This window comes from Emydura macquarii, unplaced genomic scaffold (genome assembly GCF_026122565.2).
Source record: "Emydura macquarii macquarii isolate MOO-44397 ecotype Brisbane River unplaced genomic scaffold, CSIRO-AGI_Emac_v2 contig_1451, whole genome shotgun sequence".
In the NCBI taxonomy this organism is placed as follows: domain Eukaryota; kingdom Metazoa; phylum Chordata; order Testudines; family Chelidae; genus Emydura; species Emydura macquarii.
In genome coordinates, this window is record NW_027131588.1 from 15870087 (window position 1) to 15893256 (window position 23170).

Consider the following 23170-nt stretch of genomic DNA (forward strand, 5'->3'; position numbering starts at 1 on the left):
CCTTCATAGATCACGTGGCACATTCTGAGTATTCCAGCATGTCAAGAGAGGACCTCGGAAAGCAAACAAAGGCATGTGGTACAGCGTAGGTGGCTGGACATGAGGCCTGTGTTGAGGTGAAGATGTGGGGAGGGCAAGAAGCTAGAAGGGATGGGCGGATGTATGGGTAGCTTGTTCCATTGAAGCAAGGACAAACCAAATTTCAATACAATCTCTGGCAGCAAACTGGGGTAATCCTTGTAAATGAACATCTACTCACCCTAGTTATGTAGAGCGCACACCTTTGCTTTAACGCTTCATTTTTTTTTTTTTTTAGAATAGTGATATTTTCTTCTGGGTGAGAATTGAGGAAAATCTATTGCAGCTCCCTGTATCGCCCTCCTGGTGGAGCTGTATTAAACCATGGCACCTGCCCTTGCTAAAAAGTCTGAGTGGGGAAATTGCAGCAATTCCAGAAGCTCTCTAGTTTCTGACACCAGAGTATGGAGCAGTGAACTTACAAGTTACAGATAAATGGCTTCTCTGCGCTGCACTTGCTGTCATGTCTGCTTAGATGCCTTGTGCTATTGCATATTTGCCATGAAAGCAGAAATGATTTTAATAATCAGTTTGTGCAGTAGGGAAATACATTGATGATGCACCCGCAGACATCGCCTGTGTGAGGATCTTTGGTAGCAATTGAAAAGGACTTTCTTCTGCGTATCTGGTCTTGTGCACTTTCTTTTCCTTAGGGAAGGGTACAGAATAAATATGGTCAGCCAATTAATAATTGAATTCCTCTTCCCCAATCCTTTGAAAACCTACCCGGCCCAAATTTTGCTCGTAGACCTGTGCAAGTTCATAGAAGTAATTGTTTGCATAGATGTAGCTAAAAGCAGAATTTAGCTCATTGTGCAACACCGCCACAGTTCAATATTGATCTGGGCTCATTTTAATAGGTGGGGAAATTACTCATATCTCTTATTTACAGCCCTGTACCTTTAAGCTCTTTATGTAAAAGGTCTCAGAATTATGTCTGTTTAATTAAAGAAAATGGTGTCAATTTACAGATATCAGAGAATAGTTTGCTCTTTAGTGGATTAATCAACTTCCAGTATCTTTCCATAGATATACATACATAGAACACTTAAGTACCCCAAGCAAGTGAACAAATCATGTGATGGTTTCATTTACTTGTTTTTGCTTGTAATACGATTCCCAGGATCTTTAGACTATATAAAATTCTCCATAAAATACATTGTTTTTCCACTTTGATACACTGGGTTTTGCCAAAGACTAATTGTAATATTGGCAGGACTTTTGAAAGCGCTGCTGATTTGCTCTCAAAATACTTGGCTTGATTTTTGTCACAGGCACTATTGGCTATGTAGTAGCATGGATCCCAACCATTTACGTGTTTGTTAATGGCCAATTCATTTGCTTCTGGGAAATGATGTAAACTAACTTATTGAGAATGGTCAGGTAAAAATAAATAAATGTTTGTGGGGAAACGTAACTGACCTCTGAGTGCATTTTTAAAAAATTCTATCTTTTTTGTAATGATTGACCTATGGTTTCTCGTTGCATTGATTAAATTAATGGGAATTTCATTTATCAAAAGGATCAAAGAATGGTTCACTGTCCCCCTTCTTCCCCTTTGTGGTGTCGGTAAAGTAGTGCAAACTTATAGTTTAGCTTAGCTGGCATTGTCTCAATGCAGTTATGAAGTACCAGGAAATGCCCCCCCCCCCCTCCCCCTCTCTTTTTTTTTTCCTTGAAGTAAGTCCTGGATTTTAAGGAAGGAAGAGACCATTATGATCATCTAGTCTAACCTGCAAGAAACATTCCATTGCTCCAACAAGCCAATGCATAATAAATCTAATAATGTAAATTTGTGGAATTTCTTCTTGAGAGAGAGAGAGATACATTAAGCAAACCATCAAAAGCAGATTCTTTCCAAGTTCACATCTAGCAGAGACACCACCACTTTGTGATTGTCCTCACATCCTCCTGGGATGGATCAGCTAACCTTGGCAAACTACCTTTTTTTTTTTTTTTTTTTTTTTTTGGATGGTAATACTTCCTTTGCTGTGGTCCCATATGGTACCCATTAAGGTGCTGGGGAAACTAAAGCGTTTCAGCATTAGTAATGGGCTTGCACTCTTTCCAGTGTGGAAATCCTTTCACTTCATTTTTACCACAGGTTTCCTCTTTTCAACTTCAGATGGCAAGAAAGATTCTCTTCAGTGAGAGACCTCTCAACAAGTTGCTGAGTTGATCTTTACTTAATGATGGGTATAGATTACAGTCTGCATGGAGTCTGACATTCTTTCCACTCTTAACAGAACGGGAAAGCAAACTTGGAACAAAACATGGTGTGTGGCTTTAAAAAACCAAACAAAAAACCAACCTAACATCACAGCTTTGGTATCCAAGCTACTATGCGAAGATGCTGCAAACGTCTCAAAAATACAAAATGATCAAATGAATGCCTCCTTCAATTGCAGGCATTCTAACTAGAGGTGTGCCAAACCCCCGTTTCGTATTCAGCTTTGGTCACTGCCTCTATTCATGCTAATCTGAATGGGAGGGTGAAAAATTGATTAGATCTGTTAAGGCAGCTGTGCAATATCTTGTGACATTTGCCCTCCCTGCACCTCTAGAGGGGGATAAATTGAAGCAGAAGGTGGCTAAGTGAATTACCCAAGGTCACACAACAAATATAACGGCAGAGCTGAGAAGAGAACCCAGGTGTCTGGTCCTGCTGCAACTACTAGTCCACAGTTCCCTACAAATATAAAGCTCTGTTGCATATGATGTAAATATAAACACTAACGGGAAAGGAAAAAGATTGCCAGTTAATGTTCCAGAATTAGTGGATTCATTCCAGAGCTGGGGATAACCCCTGCAGTAGAAATCTATGTGCTCTTCATCTGTCATGTTGAGGGAAGGTTGAGCAGTAGGTTATTGCAGAAATGTAGGAGGGGAAAAGAACAGGTCCAATTGGCAGGCACTACTTTAAAGAAAAACTTATTCCATACTTAACTTTCACTTTCTTTCACAACGACAGCGCACCGTATCATGGTACAGGCCTGATCTGTCAATGGACCTCTACCTGGCTTTCAGTCAGTTGCACGTGCGACTTAAACAGGAAGAAAAGAAGCCTTGAGTTTTTTTATCTTCAGCTTCTCAGAGATGGTTGAGCCTAAAGCTCAAATAAGCATCTTGGAACTGGCATACTACTTTCACTCACTATTTTTAAAGGGGAAAAAAGGATGGTTGCAAAACTCTACCACCTCTTCTAACCCACTCTAAAGCATTTGCGCTTTCAGATGCTTTTCCAAACTTCTTTAGGGATTTACCTGAAACTGCTTAGGAATGAGCTGATTCCTGGAATGCGTCTCTATTCAGAATAGCACTATAAGCATGGGCATAAGTCCCACTGAAATGAATGGGATTTATGTACATAATTAAAATTAAGCAAGTGCTTAAGTGCTTTCCTGAACTGAAGTCTAAATGTAGGTAAACTTGGTATAGTAGAGGGAAGTTTTCTTCCCTGGTCCACACCTCACTCCAATATGAACTACATTTCTAATGGCTCCAAAGGCCATGGGCCGGTTTTGTTTTGTTTCAGGCACTGGTGTGACTCTGAAAAGACACCAGTGATTTAACATAAATTAGTCCAGATTTATTTCTGGATAACTGAGAGCTGAATTTGGACCCCATTTTGGAGAGCAGATTTTTGAAAAAACAAACCTGCAGTTCCTATTAACTCCATCTCTATTTACTGATGTCAAGACTGAACTAGCTCGTTAATCAGAAACAAGGAAGTAGTAGCAAAAGCAATGGTCTTTTGTTCCACTGAAAACCATCTCTCTCTGCCTTTCTTCACAGCCTCTTCCTGAGAAATTTGTAATGAAGGGAGTTGTCGATCGCTTTTCTGAAGAATTTGTGGAGACAAGGAGAAAAGCTTTAGATAAATTCTTGAAAAGAATTTCAGATCACCCAGTACTGTCTTTCAATGAGCATTTCAATGTGTTTCTCACAGCCAAGGTAAGCGTACGAACTTAAACATGCACCATCCAAAGGGGGAGAGAAATATGAGGAAAATGAATGTAGTAAATGAGACTGAGGAAAAGATGCATCAAGATATGAAACAATACGGAATGGTGTCCTGAAATGCAACCAACATTGCTAAGCCAAGCCCAGGCTCAGCATAGCAGAGAGAGCTGATGGGGACTCAACTGTGGCTGTAAACAACATTTCTACCTTCCCTTTATGTTGACCCTAGGTAGTGATCTAGCTTTGGGAGCTGTTATATCAGTAAGAATCCACCAGTGTACTGCATGCTCTCTTCCCCTTTCCTTTGAGCCCTTCCTTCCTTCCTTTGCTCTCCTTAAGACTGTTAATGGGTGCTAAGTAGCTCATTCACTTCCTAACCCTATACCCTAGTGTACAGGTGGGTAGCAGGACTGGAAAATCTCATTGTCTATAGATGTAGCTGATGCACTCAACTTATGTGAGAAGCAGAGGTGAACTTCTGAATCAGGATTTAGATGCAAGACTTAATGTCCTTCTTCCAGAAACGGTTCTCTTGTGCGCTCTTGAATTGAAGCGTGGCTCTTTAGATTGGCGATGGTATTTGTTTTTCAACATGCAAACACTACATTTCTTGTCTTTGCCAGGATCTCAATGCCTATAAAAGGCAAGGAATGGCATTGCTCTCCAAGATGGGAGAGTCCGTAAAATATGTCACGGGAGGTTATAAGCTCCGAAGTCGACCGCTGGAGTTTGCAGCCATAGGAGACTATTTAGATACATTTGCTCTCAAGCTTGGAACCATTGACAGAATAGCACAGCGGATTATCAAGGAGGAATTGGGTAAGAATTTAGGACATTGCATTGTGTAGATAGCTTGTGCTGTGTGAGGCTAATAAGCGGCAGTACCCTGATGGTAGTGCTGATGAAGCTACCTACATTCAGTGACTGGACTATTTTTTGTATGGGGTGCATCAAAAGGAGGATTCTGTGAAGACTGGTATAGCATTTTATGCCAGTGGTATAATGTGTATGAGTTAAATATTTAAGTTGCACACAAAAGAGGCTATTGTGTTAATTCCCAGTGTTGTAATAACTCTGTTGGGTTGCCTTTAACCATTAGAAGAGTGATTATTCTATTTTGCCAGCAATAAACAACAAAACAGGTTAGGATAAATAATGAAGAGAATTCTTCTCTTGCAGTCTACCATATTAATCTCTGTGTAATCTGACCTGGTCAGCCTCCCCAAATGTTTGAGAGGAGTATGCTGGTTAAATCAGCGTCACTGGTTTTTTGTTTGGTTTTTTTTTAAAACCAAATTTCATAGAACATCACTGTAGAATCTAAATTCATTTCCTCTTAATACCTTTTCCAGAATACCTGGTGGAACTGCGAGAATATGGACCAGTTTACTCAACCTGGGGTGGATTAGAAGTTGAGCTAGCAGAACCCCTGGAAGGAGTGTCAGCCTGTATCGGGAACTGCTGTACCGCTCTTGAGGAACTGAGTGATGACATGACGGAAGATTTCCTGCCTGTACTCAGAGAATACAGCTTGTACTCGGAGTCCATGAAGGTAACAGGGACCATTTAACAGAGGACCACTCTCATGTTTAGTGGCTGGGAGTGGAATAAGCACAGAGAAACCTAGCTGTGACATGTAATCTTGTAGGGATTGTTTTTGCTACTGTGGATAAGCTCTTTATTCTTAAGGTTTCTAGCCAGGATCAGACAAATTTAGTTGTTATGCACATAAAAATATTAAATTGTGTCATGGTCTCTTTCAGCCTAAGCAGGGGTCGTGTGCATTTGATCTTAATTTACAGTTGTTCTCCTATGGGTAATGGCAATGTGCTTTTGTCCTTCAACATGCTATGCTTTTTAGGAGTCAAACTTGAGACTGGGTCAGCCCTGTCTAAAACTGTTTGTATGAAAGAGACAGATACTACAAAAACGTGTTAGTAAATCTGACTGCGATAAGGTGGACTCTGCATGGAATCGTCTTACAAATCTGTCTCCTGTGTTTGTCTAGCCTCTGAATTCTGTGAACCAAAAGTGTGACATAACTTTTAAGTAATGGTGTTCAATGACCTAGCTTTGTTGTGGTTTTTTTTCCTTACAAAAACAGGAACCTGAAATGTTTTGCAATATGCCACTTGTTGGATAAAATCCTGGCATATTACTTGGGGGCAAGGTACAAATAACTTCTCTGTCACAAAACTGCATGCACGTTCTGTATCGAACATGCCTGTTAAGTGAATAAGAGTATTGATGCAGTCTGTTCAATGTGCCAGGTCAGTTAATAGGCATTGTTTGTTTTTTGTGCTTAAGAATAATTTAAATTAAAGTCTCACTTGGGATATGAAGAGGGAGTTGATACCTTCACTAAAACTCTATTTTTCACAGACGTGCTTGCATAAGTGTTACAAGTACATTTCTTTTTCTATTCAGACTTGAGGTACGTATCAGGCTTTTTGTTTAACAAAGCATGTAAAAATATTAATTGGGTTAATCCTATTGAATGCTGAAATTAATCACACTGGTTTTGACTTGGTGTTTGAGTCTAGGGCAAGGGCATTTCTACGGCTTTACAAAACACAAGCCAATGTACATGCCGAGCATGAGACTCTCAAACATGCAGTGGAACTAGCAGAAGACAACTTCTCTAGAATGACGTCTAATCTAGGGAGAGCTGCTCTGGAAAGCCCATAACAGGCTTATGTATTTCAATTGCTGGTTCTGGGATTACATCCCTCCTTCCAGATTTTGAGAGTTCTAGGACTTTATTGCAATTGTCCTATTTAGTGCCTCTACTTCATCCTGATGAAGACTGAAATTTTAGTTCCCTTCCAACTTTTTTTTTTTTTTTTTTTTTTTTTTAAATAAAAAAGTACATGTAACATTTAAACTAAAGGAAAAACCTGTACGCAAAGTAGTTAATGAAAGGTTAAATGACCTCTTTATACTTGTCTGGCTTTTAGTTGGAGCACAGTATTTTTGTACAACAAGGATAAGGTCTGGCTTCAATCCACAAAACCCAGGAAGAAAATTCCTTTCATATTGAGTGGTGAATCCCACCCCAAAAAAGGAGTTAGAAACCTGGGGTAGTTATAATAGCAGTTTAAGTACTGGGTTTGCATGCTGTGCTGTACGTGAAGGCAGAGTCTTGTCCCAAAGAGCTTGGTGTTTCTTTAGGTCAAAGTCAATGATGGAAAAACCCTTTGCAGCTGGCAACTTCCTACTCCAAATAGCTTCGGCTGGGAACATCATCGTGCTCTGCTTATACACAAAAGCAGGCTCTACTGTGTCATGATGGCATGTTTGCCATCTCCATTGGAGTGCTTCGTGAACCATGTAGGAGTGGGAAGTTAGTGATCACAGGAGACCAGTCTTCTTAAAGCTTCAGAAGGAAGCTTTAAACTTTTTACTCTTTGCACTTTTCATAACACCCCTGACCTCAGGACTTCAAAGTTTCTTACAATTTATCCACCTTTGTTCTTAATTTTACAGATGGCAAAACTTAGCCACAGAGATGTTAGGCAACTGCCCGATGTCAACCAGTGAGTTGGTGGGATTGTCAGGAATAAGACCTATGTCAAATGATGTCCAGTCTTTTGCTGTAAACGCTAGAGAGTCTTCCATGTGCTAAAGCACCAGGCTTCCTCTACTAAATCTGTTCTGTTGTAACAAATGAAAATTGCAGGTAACTTGGTTGCTTCAGAGGTTCAGATTTTCTGTCTTAATTCTTATACTTCTGATTAAATCCAGACTCTTTTTTTTAACCCATGTTTGCTTCTCTGCGTCTTTGCTTCCCCCATGGGATTCTTTTGTGCCTGAGTCAAAGGACTACCCATAACATGGCAACCTTTTAAACTTCTTCTAGTACCAAAGCAATCTTGAATCACATCCATGCATATCTGGTCAAGAACAGTGGATCACTCTCCCTTTGAAACTGGTCAGATCATTTACCTTGGATTGATGGACAGGGAATGCTGTCTGGTAAAGCGAGGAGTACCGCTGCATGTGTGCAAAGCTCTGAGCTTAGAGGTTCTGTTAACCTGGCCGTATCCAACAACTAAAAGGGAGAATTGTTGCTAGTAATGTAACTGAAAGTTGTTAGGAGCATGTGAAAACACGGTTATAACAAAAGCTTGGTTTAACGATTGTATTGTAACAGGGAAGGCTGTTAGCTGCTCTTTGCTTATAGCTGCTTTTATGTAGAATTTTATCCCTGAATTTAATAATTTGAGGAGAGATCATTGTAAAAGGATGGCCACCTTAACCTTAAAGGTCACCATCCTAGTCAGAGCGGGATGGTTCCTAGCTCTTCGAGAACTAGACGGACTAGTTCAACACAAGTCCTCACAGGTGGGGGGAGGAATGAGGACGTTTAGGCGGCTTGTGTTTAAAACAATTGTAATATTTGGAATGTCCCGGCAATGACCAAACAATCATGGCAAAATCAAGGAAAGCTCTTCTCATAAAGAGAAGTAGCAAACCTGGCTTGCTTTCTAATTTTAGTGTACATATGCTATATTCCGTGGGGAAGCGCATGTGAAGGGTAAGAACCCGGTTATATATAACTTATGCTGACTGCTATTAAAATGCGGTGATTAGACAGAAGGGCATATTGACAGCGTTAGTACACACAGTCCTCAACTGTGTGCTTGGGTATTAGGTAAATGGCGTTAGCTCTAAAACGGCATTATAAATATTTAAAGTGCCTGGTGTTTAAAAGAAAAAAAATTAAAAATTCATGATTGAGTGGGATAAACAGAGATCTGTCATGGGCGTGAGTGTTTGAAAAGACCTCCTGCTCGGGGATGTCTGAACAGTTGTGTTGCAAAAGAAAACTGTTCTGCCACCACTTTCCCATTCTTTGGCTCCAACTTGTTTGTGGAACTCCTGGGGTGTGCTCTGGACTGAGTGGAAAGCCACACACAGATCTGGAAGCTGTGGACCCAGGCAAAGGATATTATAATTTCAGTATGTGTAGTACAAGGCTTTGACAGATCTGCTGGATGAGAAGGGACCTATACTAGTATTTCCTTCCATCCTTTGAGGATGGCCTTGAGTTATAACACAGGACCAGGAGTTGATTGGTGTTATATTCCCAAATCTGCCACTGACATGCTGTGTGGCCTTGAGCAAGTCACTTAGCTGCCCTGTGTCTGAGTAGCCTCATATTGAATAAGATCCCTACTTCACAGGAACATCATACAGATTAAGTGTGATGTGCCCTTGGATCCTTGGCTGGAAGGTGCTACCGAAGTGCAAAGTAGCATTCTTTATACAATTGCTGGGAAGTTACTAAGTATTTTGGGCCACAGCTGAGAACAGATAATACAGAGATGCCTGAGAAATCCCTCCTTCTCCTGTACATATTTTTCTGCATTTTTTCCCTCCCATCTGCTGAAAAAATGTTAACTGGCATCCAGACATGGGCTGTCAGTTAGCTTATGCTTCTAAACACATTGTGGGTTCCCCCGGTAGCAGTCCTCCCCAGTCACTTGTTTACTAATCACTGTTAATCACTGGACCTTGTTGGTACAGGTCTAACTTACTTTACTGGTGCCAAACATCTGTATCCATGGTGGGTGTTGGCTACTTACTCCAAGGTAACTATTAATTAAAAAATAAAATCCTCAGTAAAAACTTTACATTCCACCCATATCTCTGTTGTACCCGAGTGGAAATACCTGTTAAATAACCATCATACCTTAGGTGCACTAAAAATCTCAAACAGCTGCAGGGGAAAATTCCACCTCGTCTCGTATTGAGAACAGTTGTCTTGCATTTCGCTGCAGGCAAACGTAGCCAATAACATGCTTATCTTTAAAAACTGAAATTAAAGGGTGGCCAGATGCACGCTGAAACATCTAACATCTGTCTTTTATTGGTGAGACTGTACAGTTCTGTTCTCTCTGGAGTAGGGATATTGTCCTCCAAGTCATGCATGACAAAGGAAGACATGCTTTGCAGTTAAGAAATTAGAGCACTGGAGGTTACAGTAGTGGGACTTTAGTCTTTGAATCCTCCTTCACCTCTGCTCCTCCCCTGCTCTGCTTGAAAGTAATACAAGCAGACTCTGGTGATATTGGTTGATTCTTCATGCATAACTAAGAAACGTGGCCTTATCGATACTGAAATGGTGACTTTTTTCCCTCTTGGTATGTGGTATAGATAGGTGGAAATGCGGTGGCGGAGGGGGATGGTGATGAGTAAATGTACACACATCTATTTAAGTATTTTCACTCCTTATTGTCCTTGAGTGATAAGTCAGCTGTTGCAATTTTTAAAATTGACATTCAGTAGTTAAGCAGGGAGAGCCTTGGCTAAATGAGCTGCCTGAGCTCTGCTCTTCTCCCCTCTGATCTATGTGCCTTGGAATTGGATGACCCTCTGAAAAACCATCTGGATGGCAGCCTACATCACTCACCTCTAGTCATCCCCTGCCAGTCCTATCTGAGTCAGATTCTTCCTGTTAAAAAGGGTGATTTTTGTTCTGGAGAGCAAGACTCTATGGGCATCAATTACCCCCTTTCCCAAGCAAAAACCTTTACAAGTCCTTGCTCAGTATACATGTAATACACTATTACTAGTTATGCTGTAAATCCAATGTGGGCAAGCAACAGCTACCATAGGGAAACACAAAACGACTTCTCTGTGACAAACATCCATTATGTAATTGGTTACTCCATAGTCCTGTTAATATGTATTAAGTTAGTGGATATCTTGTTCTACACAGCTGTGAAGTAAAATTAGTGTTTTCTAGCTTTATCAATACGTTTGGAGATCTTTATTCAGTGAGGACTAGTCAGAAAGCATTAACAATAATTCAAATTGAATTTTTCATGTGTAAAAGGGGAAACCTTTTTCATCATCACATAATGCAAAAACAAATGAGGATTTTGTCTGAAATGCAAAATTGACCTTTGGTTTGAGACACACATGGAAATTCATTCCAAAACAATGTTGCCTACCAACCCATTCCTTCCCTTGTTGCTTGGGTGCCTTGGAAAGCTTTACAAACCAATACTCTCAACCCTTTTCATTGTTAACGTTTATCCTTTTATACATTATCATCTTCAGGAGAAGTTGATAAAGTGACTTGCCAAAGGTCACAAATGCAAGTAATTTGCAAAACGGGGAGTTTTGTTCTGGTCTCTAATCAAACAGCCACAAACCTCATCTGGCATCTGTTCGCAGGCTAAAGCATTCTGCCTGGAGTGCATTTTTATTTTTATTCAAAAGCCTCTTCATAGATGTCTGTAAAACAGGACTGGGCTCTGAAAGGCAGTTCTGTGATTTTAGTGACACTTTAGATGAATCCAGTCTGCAACTCTTGTGGGATGGGGGGAGGAAGGAAGAGGGGGAGTCAAGATTTCATATATTTTTCAGTCTGATGTTTTTTGGGCTTTTTTTCTTCTTCCTAGAACGTGCTAAAGAAAAGAGACCAGGTTCAAGCAGAGTATGAAGCAAAATTGGAAGCTGTAGCCTTGAAAAAAGAAGACCGCCCAAAGGTTAGCATTTGAGACCACTTCACAAAATGAGTGGCATATTTGTCATTTAGCTTCTCTCAGTTAAAAACTCTGGAGAAATGGAGATCATGCTTATGTTTCTAGATCTGTGTTTACTCTCGTGCCTTCTGAGAAAGGGCAGTGCTAGGCAGAACAATGTCTTGTCATGTAGCTGCAAGCTGGTTTTAGGAGGTAAACCAAGGAGAATGCATTAACAGCCAAATTCCGTGCAGAAAGGAGTAAGACTAAGTTAGCAGGGGAACATGAGTCGAGTTATAAAGTATTTCTAACTACAGATACACCACCAAATGCTGCAAATGGAATTCTTTGGCTGTTCCACATGGGTAACACATTTGTCCCACTGTAAGGCCTAGTTGCCCAACAGAGAGACTCCCGTTGATTTCAGTATCCTTCAAGAGCAAATGATCTTTCATAGGTTAGCGAGGTGCATCCCTTGCCACCTTCAGGACAAGTTGGTGTCTGTTCTCAGTGTGAAATCCAACCAAGATTGACTACTTTTTAGTGTTGATTTACCTATTTGCTATACATACAGATGGAAGATGGAAAAAAGAGGCGGCACATATAGGAAACAGGTAAATCAACACCAAATTGTAATCAATCTTAGTTCAGTTTCTTTCTGAGCCCAGGCAGTAGCTTGGCATGGCCTGCACGGTATTGCTGTATGATGATGTAAAGCCTCCTGCAACCTGTATCTTGTGAATTATGGCAGCAACGTCCAGCAAGAGGATGGTGCACTTAATCTCTCTTTCCCAATCTGCTCACGCTTTAACTTTTTTTCTCCTTCAATCTTCTCCTGAGGTCGGGCTGTCTCTGAAGCTCGAGGAGCAGAAACTGAAGATACTTGCCTGGGGAGCTTGAGTGAAGAGTTTTGCACAATGATTATTCCTCACTATTTGTAAAATTTTAATTGAAGGATCTTGGTAGGATTTAGCTGGGGAACCCTGACTCAGCTGGCTTCCTCCAGCTTCAGTGCTCCCCACTGTGCCTAGGGTTCGCAGCATATTTAGTGGAGTGCCCAGGCAGTTGTTTCTTTTAATGCAAACAGTTCTTAATTCATCTTATCTACAAATGTGTCCTTCAGTTAAAAAAAACCCAGACACTTCCACTTACGCTCTATGGCAGGGGTAGCCAATTTATTTTTTTTGTCAGGGTCCAGATTTCTTGGTCAAGGTATATTAAGGTCCAGACTCCAGAGAAAATAATAAAATAAATAATTAAAAAGATTTTGGGGTCCATTCAAAAGCGTCTGGCAGTCCGGATTTGGCCCACAGTCCACCTATTGACTACCCCCACTTTATGGGGTTTGAGACATTCAGTGCTGCCAAGAGTTCAATGCAGCAACGTTATGTGTTTTCAATAGCTATTTGCATTTTCTTGCACTTTCAAGTTTTTCCAAAATAGCAGCAAAGAGCTTCCCTTGGTGACGGTTTTCAGATTTAACTAAAAAAAAAAAAAAAAAAAAAAAAAAAAAAAAATTTCAGGTAGACCTATGCAAAAATCTTCCAACACAACCAGCTTCTCATAGTTTGTTTCCTTATCTCTCAAATACAGCTGAACAAATGGACATTGTAACATTTTTGTTCAAACAGTTCTGATGCTGCCAGCCTGTCACAGGTTCTAGGTAGAAATTGTTTGAAATAGTTAAGACTTATAAACTTCTGAAACTACTTGAAATGGAAAAGCTGATTAGCAATCACTTCTATACTGGGTAAGGTTATCATTTAATCTGTGGTTTTTGTCTTGCTTTCCTTGAACTCCTTTAGCTGTTTGCACGGTCTAATGGAATGTAGAACCCAAACAAAAAACAGGCCAGAAGAACTGGAATTTGCAATGAGTTGAACTTTTGTTGCTTCAGATTGCAGTTGCACTCTTCAGTTTGTTTTTGGATCTGTTGAAGTTAATACGTCCAACAAGATAATTCTGTCAAAAACCTTTCTGGTGTTCTAGTGGGAGTTAATCATTGCAGCCAACAACAAATAGAGAAGGCTCCAAGAAATATTTTTTCTCCTTTTTAACCACTGGGGGGCATTGGAGGATTTGCTGTGCTCCATAACCTGACCTGATTCCCAACAGACGCATCATATCCAAAATCTAATAGCAGTTTGTCTTGATGCAGTCCCTCTTTAATTATTTAAGCTTCACAAGTGTGTGCACATCAGTCTGTGACTAAAATAATTCTAGTGTTTAAGTCAGCAGATACTAAATCAGGATAGGCTTTGCTTACTTCCAATAGTCATCATGTGTATCTAGTATAATATATGTTTTCCTGAAAACTTTTATATGTGTTGTGACAGTCCATTTGCCATCTCTGCAGTGTTTTGCCTTCAGCAGTTGCAGATATAGACACTTGTTCCCATTTCTCTCCTGACTTGGTCCCAGAATTCTGTATTGGAAACTTTGTATTTATTGAAATCTCAATTACTAATGTAACAAAAGTAAAATAACAACATACCCTTTACTAAATGGAGTCAATGAGCATGAAACACCAGTTGTGGCATCTGGCTCTTTGCCCCAAAGCGTAAAGGCACAATGAATCTATTGGAACAGTAAATAGTCTGGTTAATACAGAACTTCTGGCTGGATTTGGCCTGGTTTCAGAAAGGCAGACTCGGGATCTTTCACACATTATTGGCAACGTAAAGTAAATTGCACACAATCAAAGTAAACCCATAAGAAGGAAATGCAAGTTCCACTCAAGTAGCTTGCAGTGGGTTAGTCCCTAAACAGGGATCATATGTACCTGGGATTTTTAGCCTTAATTCTGAATTTTCTGTCTCTTGAGGACTGAACCAGCTACCAAATTCATTGCACATTAATGAAGTGCATTATAGAGAGCTAGACAAAATTGTGTCTCTTAATCTAGTCAGTGTCACGTGCTGTATAAATGGAATTCTAGAAATGATACAAATTCTGCAGTAGAAATCCTGTAGTTCTAAGGTTACACTGAGTATGCAGAACAGGGATTTATTCATACAACTTCCATTAGTAGCTAAATCATCTTGAATATCTAATGAAGAATATAAACTATTTTTGATCAGTCTCACCTGGGTACATGCTTTTTCTTTCCTCATTCTACCTATGCTTCATGTCAGTTTGTCACAGCTGCACGTTGCTACTTTTCCCATGATGGTAACTCTGTGTGTGCCGGAATTAAGAGGCTTAAATCAATAGTTGGTTGAACTACCTCATTTTCAGGTTAATGAAAATTTAAAATACTTAAGCCTGTGCTCCCATCTTTAATTAGAACAAGATTACTGAAAGCGTATGCATGTAAAAATTTATGTACAGCTGTGTCAGTTGGTTTCCTTGCGGTCGGTTAAAACATTCAGATGCCTTACAAGTACATGTTGAAGGTTAAGCCCAAAATAGGATCCAATTTTACACTCTCAGGTTCACACATTCAGATAACTTTTGTGGTTTTTGCCTGCCCTGGCTAAATGTTTAATATCCTCTGCTGGATACTTGTCCTTCTTGGCTGGTCTTCAGGAGATGGAGGAGCCGTTCTTTCAGACAAAGCACCTCAGTTGCCATTGACTTCAACACTTCTAAGAATCAAGGGTGAAACCTTGATCCCACTGAAATCAACAGAAGTTGAATTCAGTGGGGCCAGGATTTCACTCGTGTGTGTGTGTGTGTGTGTGTGTGTGTGTGTGTGAGAGAGAGAGAGACTTTCACTTGGGGAGAGTGCACTTAAGGCACTTAAGTGCCTTTGAAAAATTACTCGCTGGTCTTTTTATCTCACCATAATCTTGACTAGTACCCTACAGCTAATGGAGAACAGCTTTGGGGTCAGCCCATAGAGGTCATGGCTGTGATCCTTGATGTACAGCATGGTGACCATTGGTGTGTCCTTGCAACCATGGATTTGTTAGGGGACAGGGATTCTGAACTTCTGGTTTGCAAGCCCTAGAGCACAGGCTGGTGGTGGGGTCACCAACAGGTGTTTGTGTCACTTTGACAACCCTCCTTTCTCCCTTTCGTTTAGGGAAAAAATGTATATAGTCCTTATGGTTTCAGAGATCCCTGCCTGAATCTGTTGGCATCCTGAAACAAAAGACCTGAGGGGCAAATTGTCACACCAACCTCAGTCATGGCAATGTCCATTCTGTGGCAAAAGAGTTTAACATTTTTTTTCTAGTGCGCAATTAAATTTTCTCAGCCTTGTCTCTTGGCCTTTCTTGGATCTGCCTAAACCTGCATTTTGCCTTTCCCTCCAGGGGTGTTAATTGGATTTCTCTGTATGCTCCTTGCATTATTCATGGAGCTAGGCAGCAGACTAGTATCCTCCACGCCTCTTCTTCCCCCTTCTGTGCATCGACCACTGGCAACCTGACTTCCCCTCTGGTGGGCTCAGACACAAGCGTGCACAAAAATGCTTGTTAGCTACTGTGATTTCTGCCGGGCATTGTCACAATAGCTTGCAAAGAATTGTTGGGTTTGCACATGGCCACTGAAAGACAGAAGCGCTATGCCATTTGGAGAGCAAGCCTCTATCTTTACAAAAGAAATCCCTTGAATTCCTAAAAAAAACAAAAACCCCAAACCAAAAACAGGCGGGTTCACAAAGTCCGATGCCTGTTTTATGAAGTAGCAATGCTATAATCATGCAGTCCTGTGAGAGCCAGACTTGGTATTGCTGTGAACAGTGAAAGCTGACAAGCCCCACATAACTGGGGAAACACTGATTGTGCCCTCTGTCTTGACTGGCAGATCCCAACACAATGTTTAAGTCAAAGCAGTTCCCGTCTCCATTGATGTAGTCAGCTAACACATTCTTGATGATGCTGCAGATGTTCAGGGGCAGGAGTCTAGAACAGTTCAGGAGAGCCAGTGTTTCCCGTTAAAACTGGATGAAACTACAGATGTGCCTTCTGCACAGCTCTGAAATTTTGCCTCAGTGTGGGAAGGATCCATACGTGAGTATTTTTGTTTTCTGGCTACTGACAAGTGGAGAAATCCCTTCAAAGCTTTCCAACAATCACTTCTAGCAGCTGCGTGGCATTGGCACTTTTACGTTGGTAGCTCTGGCACCATCTGTGCAGCTGTGACTGGAAAACATTATATAACCCAGTCCATTGCATCTCACGCCATTTGGACACATTGCTGCTAAAGCTTCCTAGTGATTTAAACAGAGACCGTGCTAGTGGGACTGAAAACGGTGTTTGAGGCTGTAGAAGTTCAGAACTTCAGCAAAGATAGCCAGGTGGCATGCACTGGACCCGTCTCGTATGATGGAATGGACATTCTGCATCAACAGCTCCTCTTCCAAATTCAAGTTTGGCTTTCATGTAGCCAAGTTCTGAATCCCATGTCTGAGCTCAGAACACACGAGATCTTCCTTGCTGACGTGGCTCTGCCCTTGCAGAATATTTCAGTGGCCAGCACTGGCTTGCTCTGAATGCCTCTCTCCAGGGAGGGACAGAATATTGCATGGATTCTCAACATAAGGGGGTGCAAACAAGTGAAATGAGCTTGCAACTAACTACCCTACCTTTCCTCTATTGCTAAATGGGCATGGTAGCCTGGGGGTATGGAAAAGGCTGAGAACCAGTGATAGGGAAACTAAAAATGTTGCTGAAGCACGTTGAAGAGCTACATCTCAGGGGACTTGTGAGCATTACCCAGTGCTTGAGAAGCAAAGCATTTCTCCTTCCCTTCCTTCCCCCACCTGAACGGGAAGCTGAATTGGGCTGTGACCTGCCCAAGGCCAGAGAGGGAAGTCGCTGTCAGGTGTGGCTTAAGCACAAGATTGGGAAACAAGAATTCCTGGCATGCTAATCTCAGCTTTGTCAGCAGGCAAGCATTCTGCCTGCGCTACCCCACCATAACTATGGTATGTAGGCTCAGTGAATTCCAAGAAGGGAAAAAATCTTCCAGTGGGGTTCAAAGAGGTAACAAACATTTTGAAGTAATGGAAAACACACAACTCCTCTACCACTTAGAATGTAAGCGAGGGCTAGAAAATAAACACTTAAAGGGCAGAAGTAGATACCAGTGCTTTCTTGCCCTGTGCTCATCAAAATTCAGCCCTAATTGATTGTAGGCACTGTGGGTTAGACATTCCATGCTGATGTGAAACTCATTTTCTTTATCAAATATTTAAAGATGTGCAAAGAACTCAGACTCGACGCAGGAGTTGGATTCAGAAATTATTTCCTGGACCATCTCTACACAGAAGCTTGCCTTGGCTTAAATAAGCCTGTCTCTTTCCAATGAATGTAATCAGATCAATATAAATCAGTACGTAGACAAGGCCATTGGTAATAGATTTTAAGGTATAGTATCACTGGATATTAAAACCATAAAAATGATGGTTACTAAGTGGCTTTTATAATCCTCCATAAATGCTACAAATATTTCAGCAGTAAAACTGAGCCATTGGAATTCAGCTGAGCTTCTGCATAATTCAGTTTCCCTTTCCTTGCAGCTCTGCCTTCTGGCTGGGGAGGGGCGTGGGGTTCACTAATATTGCACTGCAGCGTAATCCCAGCACTACAGGTTTACAGGGAGGAGCTGACAGATGTGAGCCTCCTAAAACAGAAGTAGCACTCTCTGCAGGGACCACAATGAGCCCCATTGCCGGCACAATATTTCCAGCTAGCATTTGATATTGAATATTCTACTCTGGAGTGATCTCTGCTGATGCTCCTATACACCTTCAGCTGGGCTCTGCAGTGTGGGGTTAACTGCTGTCACTAAAGTCAGTGGGAAGACTCCCATTACCTGCAGAGAGAGGAGAGCTCGCCCAGCGCTGAGTACTTTGGAGCATTCCAACTTTTGTCTCTTTATTAGTTGTCTAGTGCCTAGTTTGACTAGAGTCTGTTCTTCAGAGGAGCCAAGCACCCACAGCTCCATTTGACTTCATTAGGAGTTTCCAGCACCTCTGAAAATTGGGCCTTCTTGCCTTTGTTCTGCCAGTTGCTGCGGTGATTAGCATGTTAGGAGGCATTTCTATCTAGCTGCCTTAAGTATTTTTAATGTGCCTATTGCTATAGCTGGCTCTTCTGGTTCTACTCCCTCCTCATTTCTGCATGCAAAGCCAATTTCGTTGGGGGCGGTGTGCACACAAGTCACTGCATTCCATGGCGCCAAGAAATTCCAATCTTAATTTAGGCTGGTTGTTGGTGCAAAATCATCCCCCTGCTGTTCTTAGAGTCAGTGGACCTTAATGCAGATGGTGGAACCTGGAATGTTAAGGTCGTCAGTTACACCCCAAAGAAAATATCTGCACTTAAAATGCTGCATCAACGCAGCTGCACCAATGAAGTTCTGTAGTGCTTTAATGAAGACTCTCTACGCCGACAGAAGAGAGCTGTTTGTTCAGTGAAGTTAATCTACCTCTGCGAGAGGTGGTAGCTATGTCACCTGGAGAGGTTCTCCCGACATAGCACTGTCTATACCGGCGCTCAGGTCAGTATAACTGTGTCGCTCAGGGGTGTGGATTTTTCACTCCCTGGAGTGATGTAGTTATACCAAAGTAATTGTGCAGAGTAAACCAGCCCCCAGTCTCTTGTATGGACAGTTTGTCCCAGACTTGTGTATTGCCTGGCCCTCGGACTTCTGCCTTTGTAAGTGCACATTGGATATATGGCGTAGCAGCCTACTTGTAATGACTTGCATAGCTTATATGTTGTACCTCTTAATCCCCACTGGTCACTAAAGGGACAGTATGTACCCAGGATTCTTAGTTGGTGTATATGGGTATAGGCGGGAATACCATACATGTGGACTCTTTATATAGAGCTACATTCTGTATGTGTAGTCTCAGGGTATTAAAAGGAATATTTAAACGTACAATCCTTTTTTGAGAGATTTTTTTTTCAGATTTTGTGTGGCTGTATCAGACCTGGAAAATCGTACAATCCTTAAGTTTTGCTTGAGAGTTTTTTTTTTCCAGATATTGTGTGGCTGTATCAGACATGGAAAATCAAGTGGGTGGCTTTACATAGGGTAAGAGCTAAACGTTGCTGAGAAATAAGGTTGATTACTTTTGAAGGATTTTCTCATGAGGCTTAAGTGCTGTTTGTTTTACTTGTGTTGAATTCCCCTAGGCTGACGTTGCTTTCTGTGGATGCTGTGTACACTAGTGCTTACTGGAGCCCCATCTCTGCCCTCTTTGTCCATTGTGCTAGGCGCTGAATAGACAAAGTTCCTGCCCCAAAGATCTTAATAAAAATATCAAGAGAGACAGGGTAGAAGAAAGGCAGCATTATCACCATTGCACAAATGAGGAGTGGAGTGCCCAAGTCACAATGAGTCTATGGCAGAGCCAGGAATTGAATGCAGATGAGATGAATGAGTTCTAGTCAAGTGCTTAAACCAGAAGACCATCTTTCCTCACTGTGACTTCACAAAGATAGGCCAAGGAAAGCTTAGTTTCTTGCTTCAGCTAGAGTTTAGGGAGTGTGGAGACATGCAAAGCAACCTGCAGTTGTCCAAACTACTGTGCATGGGTATTAAAATTTGCATGCGGGTGAGGATTTGGCTCTCTTCCTGTTGCAGCCATTTTACCTGTCGCTTTTTTCTTCTGTTCCTTTCAGTATCTAAAAAATGTCGTTTTGTGAGGTAGCAGGTAAAGAAGTGGAAGGATGAAGTGACACTAATATAATATTTTGTCCATAATTTTCTACCTTTTTAGCATGGCCTGGGTAATTAAAATGTATTTTAAAGGAGGGGAGAAAGATGATCTGGTGGCGGGGCCATCGTTGCAAATAGCCAGAATCTTGCTGAAAAATCTGCTTCTCGCTTCAGGTGCCAGCGGATGTTGAAAAATGTCAGGACCGAGTGGAATGCTTCAATGCTGACCTGAAAGCCGACATGGAGAGATGGCAGAACAACAAGCGGCAAGACTTTCGGCAGCTGCTTATGGGAATGGCGGATAAAAACATCCAATACTATGAGAAGGTACTGCCCTGTGCTGCAGCCCCACCGATGGCATCGTACAAATGACCCCTTTGAGTGACTTGCGATTAGGGGCGGCTTTCAAAATTTGCCAACCCTGCAGTGGGGTAAAGAACTAGTGCTCAGTATGAGGACTTCACTTCAGGTGTTTAAGGTTTTTAGGTAAACTAAAGGCACTTGATTAGCCTGTCGCTTCCACAGAGAATTTCGGTATTACCACGTCATTATGACTTGAGCTGTAAATCATTAAACAGTGGCTAAATGTAAAGAGGGCAAGGAAAGGAGTTAACCCATTGACATTTTCTACCTGAGGGAGATTTTTTCCCCCCCAGACCCATTATGTTTTGCCCCTTTTGTTCGGACCTCATGCTGCTAGACTTGTCTGATGACAAGCAACTGTGTATGTGTCAGGTGCTGCCCCTGCAGCTGGGTTAACTGGGGTCCAATCCGGCAAATATTTACCACTGGGCATACTAGAGTGAGGAGGGAGTCTGTGTCTCCCTCCCACTTCTGACTTTCACTGAGTCCCTGGAGGAAGAGCCAAATGTGCTTACACCCTCCTGTGGGAAGATCATATGGCTAAGGAAATGGAGTTTGGGAAATAGTGATTTTAATTTTACCCCTGTGCATCATGATTAACTTTTGGCTATGATGTTCTGCTTCTGAAATGCAGTATATCTTTTTGCCCCTGCATCATAGTCTACCGTAACAGATTATGCTCCACATGCAGCGTATGTCCCTTGTATACAAGATCGAGTCAACCTTGTATTATGAAATTACGATAAGGTGAACGTGGAACTGGTTGAAAAATCATATCCAAGAGTAGTTATCAATGGTTCACTGTCAGAGTGGGAGGATGTATCTAGCGGGATCTGTCCTGACTGCAGTACTAGTCAACATTTTCATCAGTGGCTTGGATAATGGAGTGGAGAGTACATTTGAGTTTGGTGAGAGCCACAAATTTTAAAGGTATGGAAAGCCCTTGAGGACAGGATTCGAATTCAAAGTGACGTTGATAAATTGGAGAATCGGTCTGTAATCCAGATGAAATGCAGCAAAGACAACAAAGTACTTCATTTAGGAAGGAACAATCCAATGTACAAACACAAAATGGGGAATAACTGGCTAGGTGATAGTACTGCTGAAAAGTATCGGGGGGATTCTAGTGGATCACAAATGGAATATGATCCAACAATGTGATGCAGTTGCAAAAAAAGCTAATATCCTTCGAGGGTGTATTAACGGGAGTGTTGTATGTAAGACGTGGGAGGTAATTGTCCTGCTCTACTTGGCATTGGTGAGGCCTAAGCTGGAGAACTGTCAGATCTGGGTGCCACTCTATAAGTAGGGTGACCAGATGTCTCAATTTTATAGGGACAGCCCCAGTATTCGAGGCTTTTTCTTATATAGGCACCTATTACCCTCTGCCCCGTCCTGATTTTTCACACTTGCTATCTGGTCACCCTAACTCTAAGAAAGATGTGGACCAACTGGAGAGAATCCAGAGGAGAGATCCAACAATGATAAAAGGCTTAGAAAACCTGACCTCTGAGGAAAGGTTTTTTTTAAAAACAAACAAAAAAAAAAAACCAACCCCAAAACCTGGGCATATTTAGTTTTGAGATAAAAAGCCGGGAGGTGGGGGAATCTAAGTCTTCAGATACGTTAAGGGCTCTTATAAAGAGAATGGTGATCAATTGTTCTCCTATACCTGCTAAAGGTGGGACAGCAAGTAATGGGTTTAATCTGCAACAAGGGAGAATTAGGTGAGATATTAGGAAAAACTTTCTCACTATGAGGATAGTTGAGTACTGGAACAGGGAGATTGTGGAATCCCCATCAGTAGAGGTTTTTAAGAGCAGGTTGGATAAACATCTATCATGGGTGGTCTAGCTATTACTGGGTCTGTCTCAGCACAGGGGGCTGAACTAGATGACCTCTTGAGATCTGTTCCAGCCCTACATTTCTATGATTCTGCATTATTTATTTGTTTTACTGTCGCGCCTAGGAGCTCTTACAATACCTCTGGTTCTTTGCTTCATTCATGGCCCATCTTAGTAGCTGTGCCTTACAAAGACACAAAGTATGAGATACTAGCATGTAAATATCTAAACACTGTTAGCTTCAGTGCTATTGTGATCTGCATACGTGAGGAAGACCAAATTAGTTTTGGCACTTGAAAGCTGAACCCTACAGCCCGAACAAAGGTTTTTTTTTTTAATAGCATTTCCTAGGTTTGCTTTAAAGGAAAGAAGTTCTTTTGTCCAGCACTATTTGACTAGGCCCTACTAGACCGTCCTGTTTTGGGCAAGATGTGCTACTGAAAACGTGAGTTGCTGACAGGTGTGTGCTGAATGAGTATTTGGGTCTAAATCATAAAATAAACCTGGAATGAAAACTACCTGTGCTGCTGCCGCCCCCCCGTTCTGTAAAAGAATCATCTGTCGTGTCTAGCATTATGGGGCATGGGTGGTCAGGCCTCATGGTTAGTCAGGGGCCTGGAACCAGAGCCAGAGTCAGTTGGGTTGAAGCAGGAGCGAGTGTCAGGAGGAGGGTGTACGAGCAGGGACCCGGAGCAAGTCAGGAAAGCAACAGCTGGGAACCGACGGGGTCTGGGACAAGGAAGGCAGGAACAAACTGGGAGACAGGAGTCAGCCAAGTAGGCAGGGTCCATAGCATTGGCCAGCCAGGATTCACCTAGTTGCTTGGAC

General features: G+C 41.7%; 1 protein-coding gene across 1 annotated transcript in view; it reads left to right on the forward strand.

Moving 5' to 3' along the window:
* SNX30 (sorting nexin family member 30) overlaps positions 1–23170 on the forward strand; it is a 66028-nt gene that overhangs the window by 35197 nt on the left and 7661 nt on the right. Inside the window, exons 4-8 of the mRNA XM_067553244.1 lie at positions 3874–4032; positions 4665–4860; positions 5394–5593; positions 11454–11540; positions 20310–20462. Coding sequence (XP_067409345.1) covers positions 3874–4032; positions 4665–4860; positions 5394–5593; positions 11454–11540; positions 20310–20462 — 795 coding nt within the window. The remainder of the gene's footprint in view (positions 1–3873; positions 4033–4664; positions 4861–5393; positions 5594–11453; positions 11541–20309; positions 20463–23170) is intronic.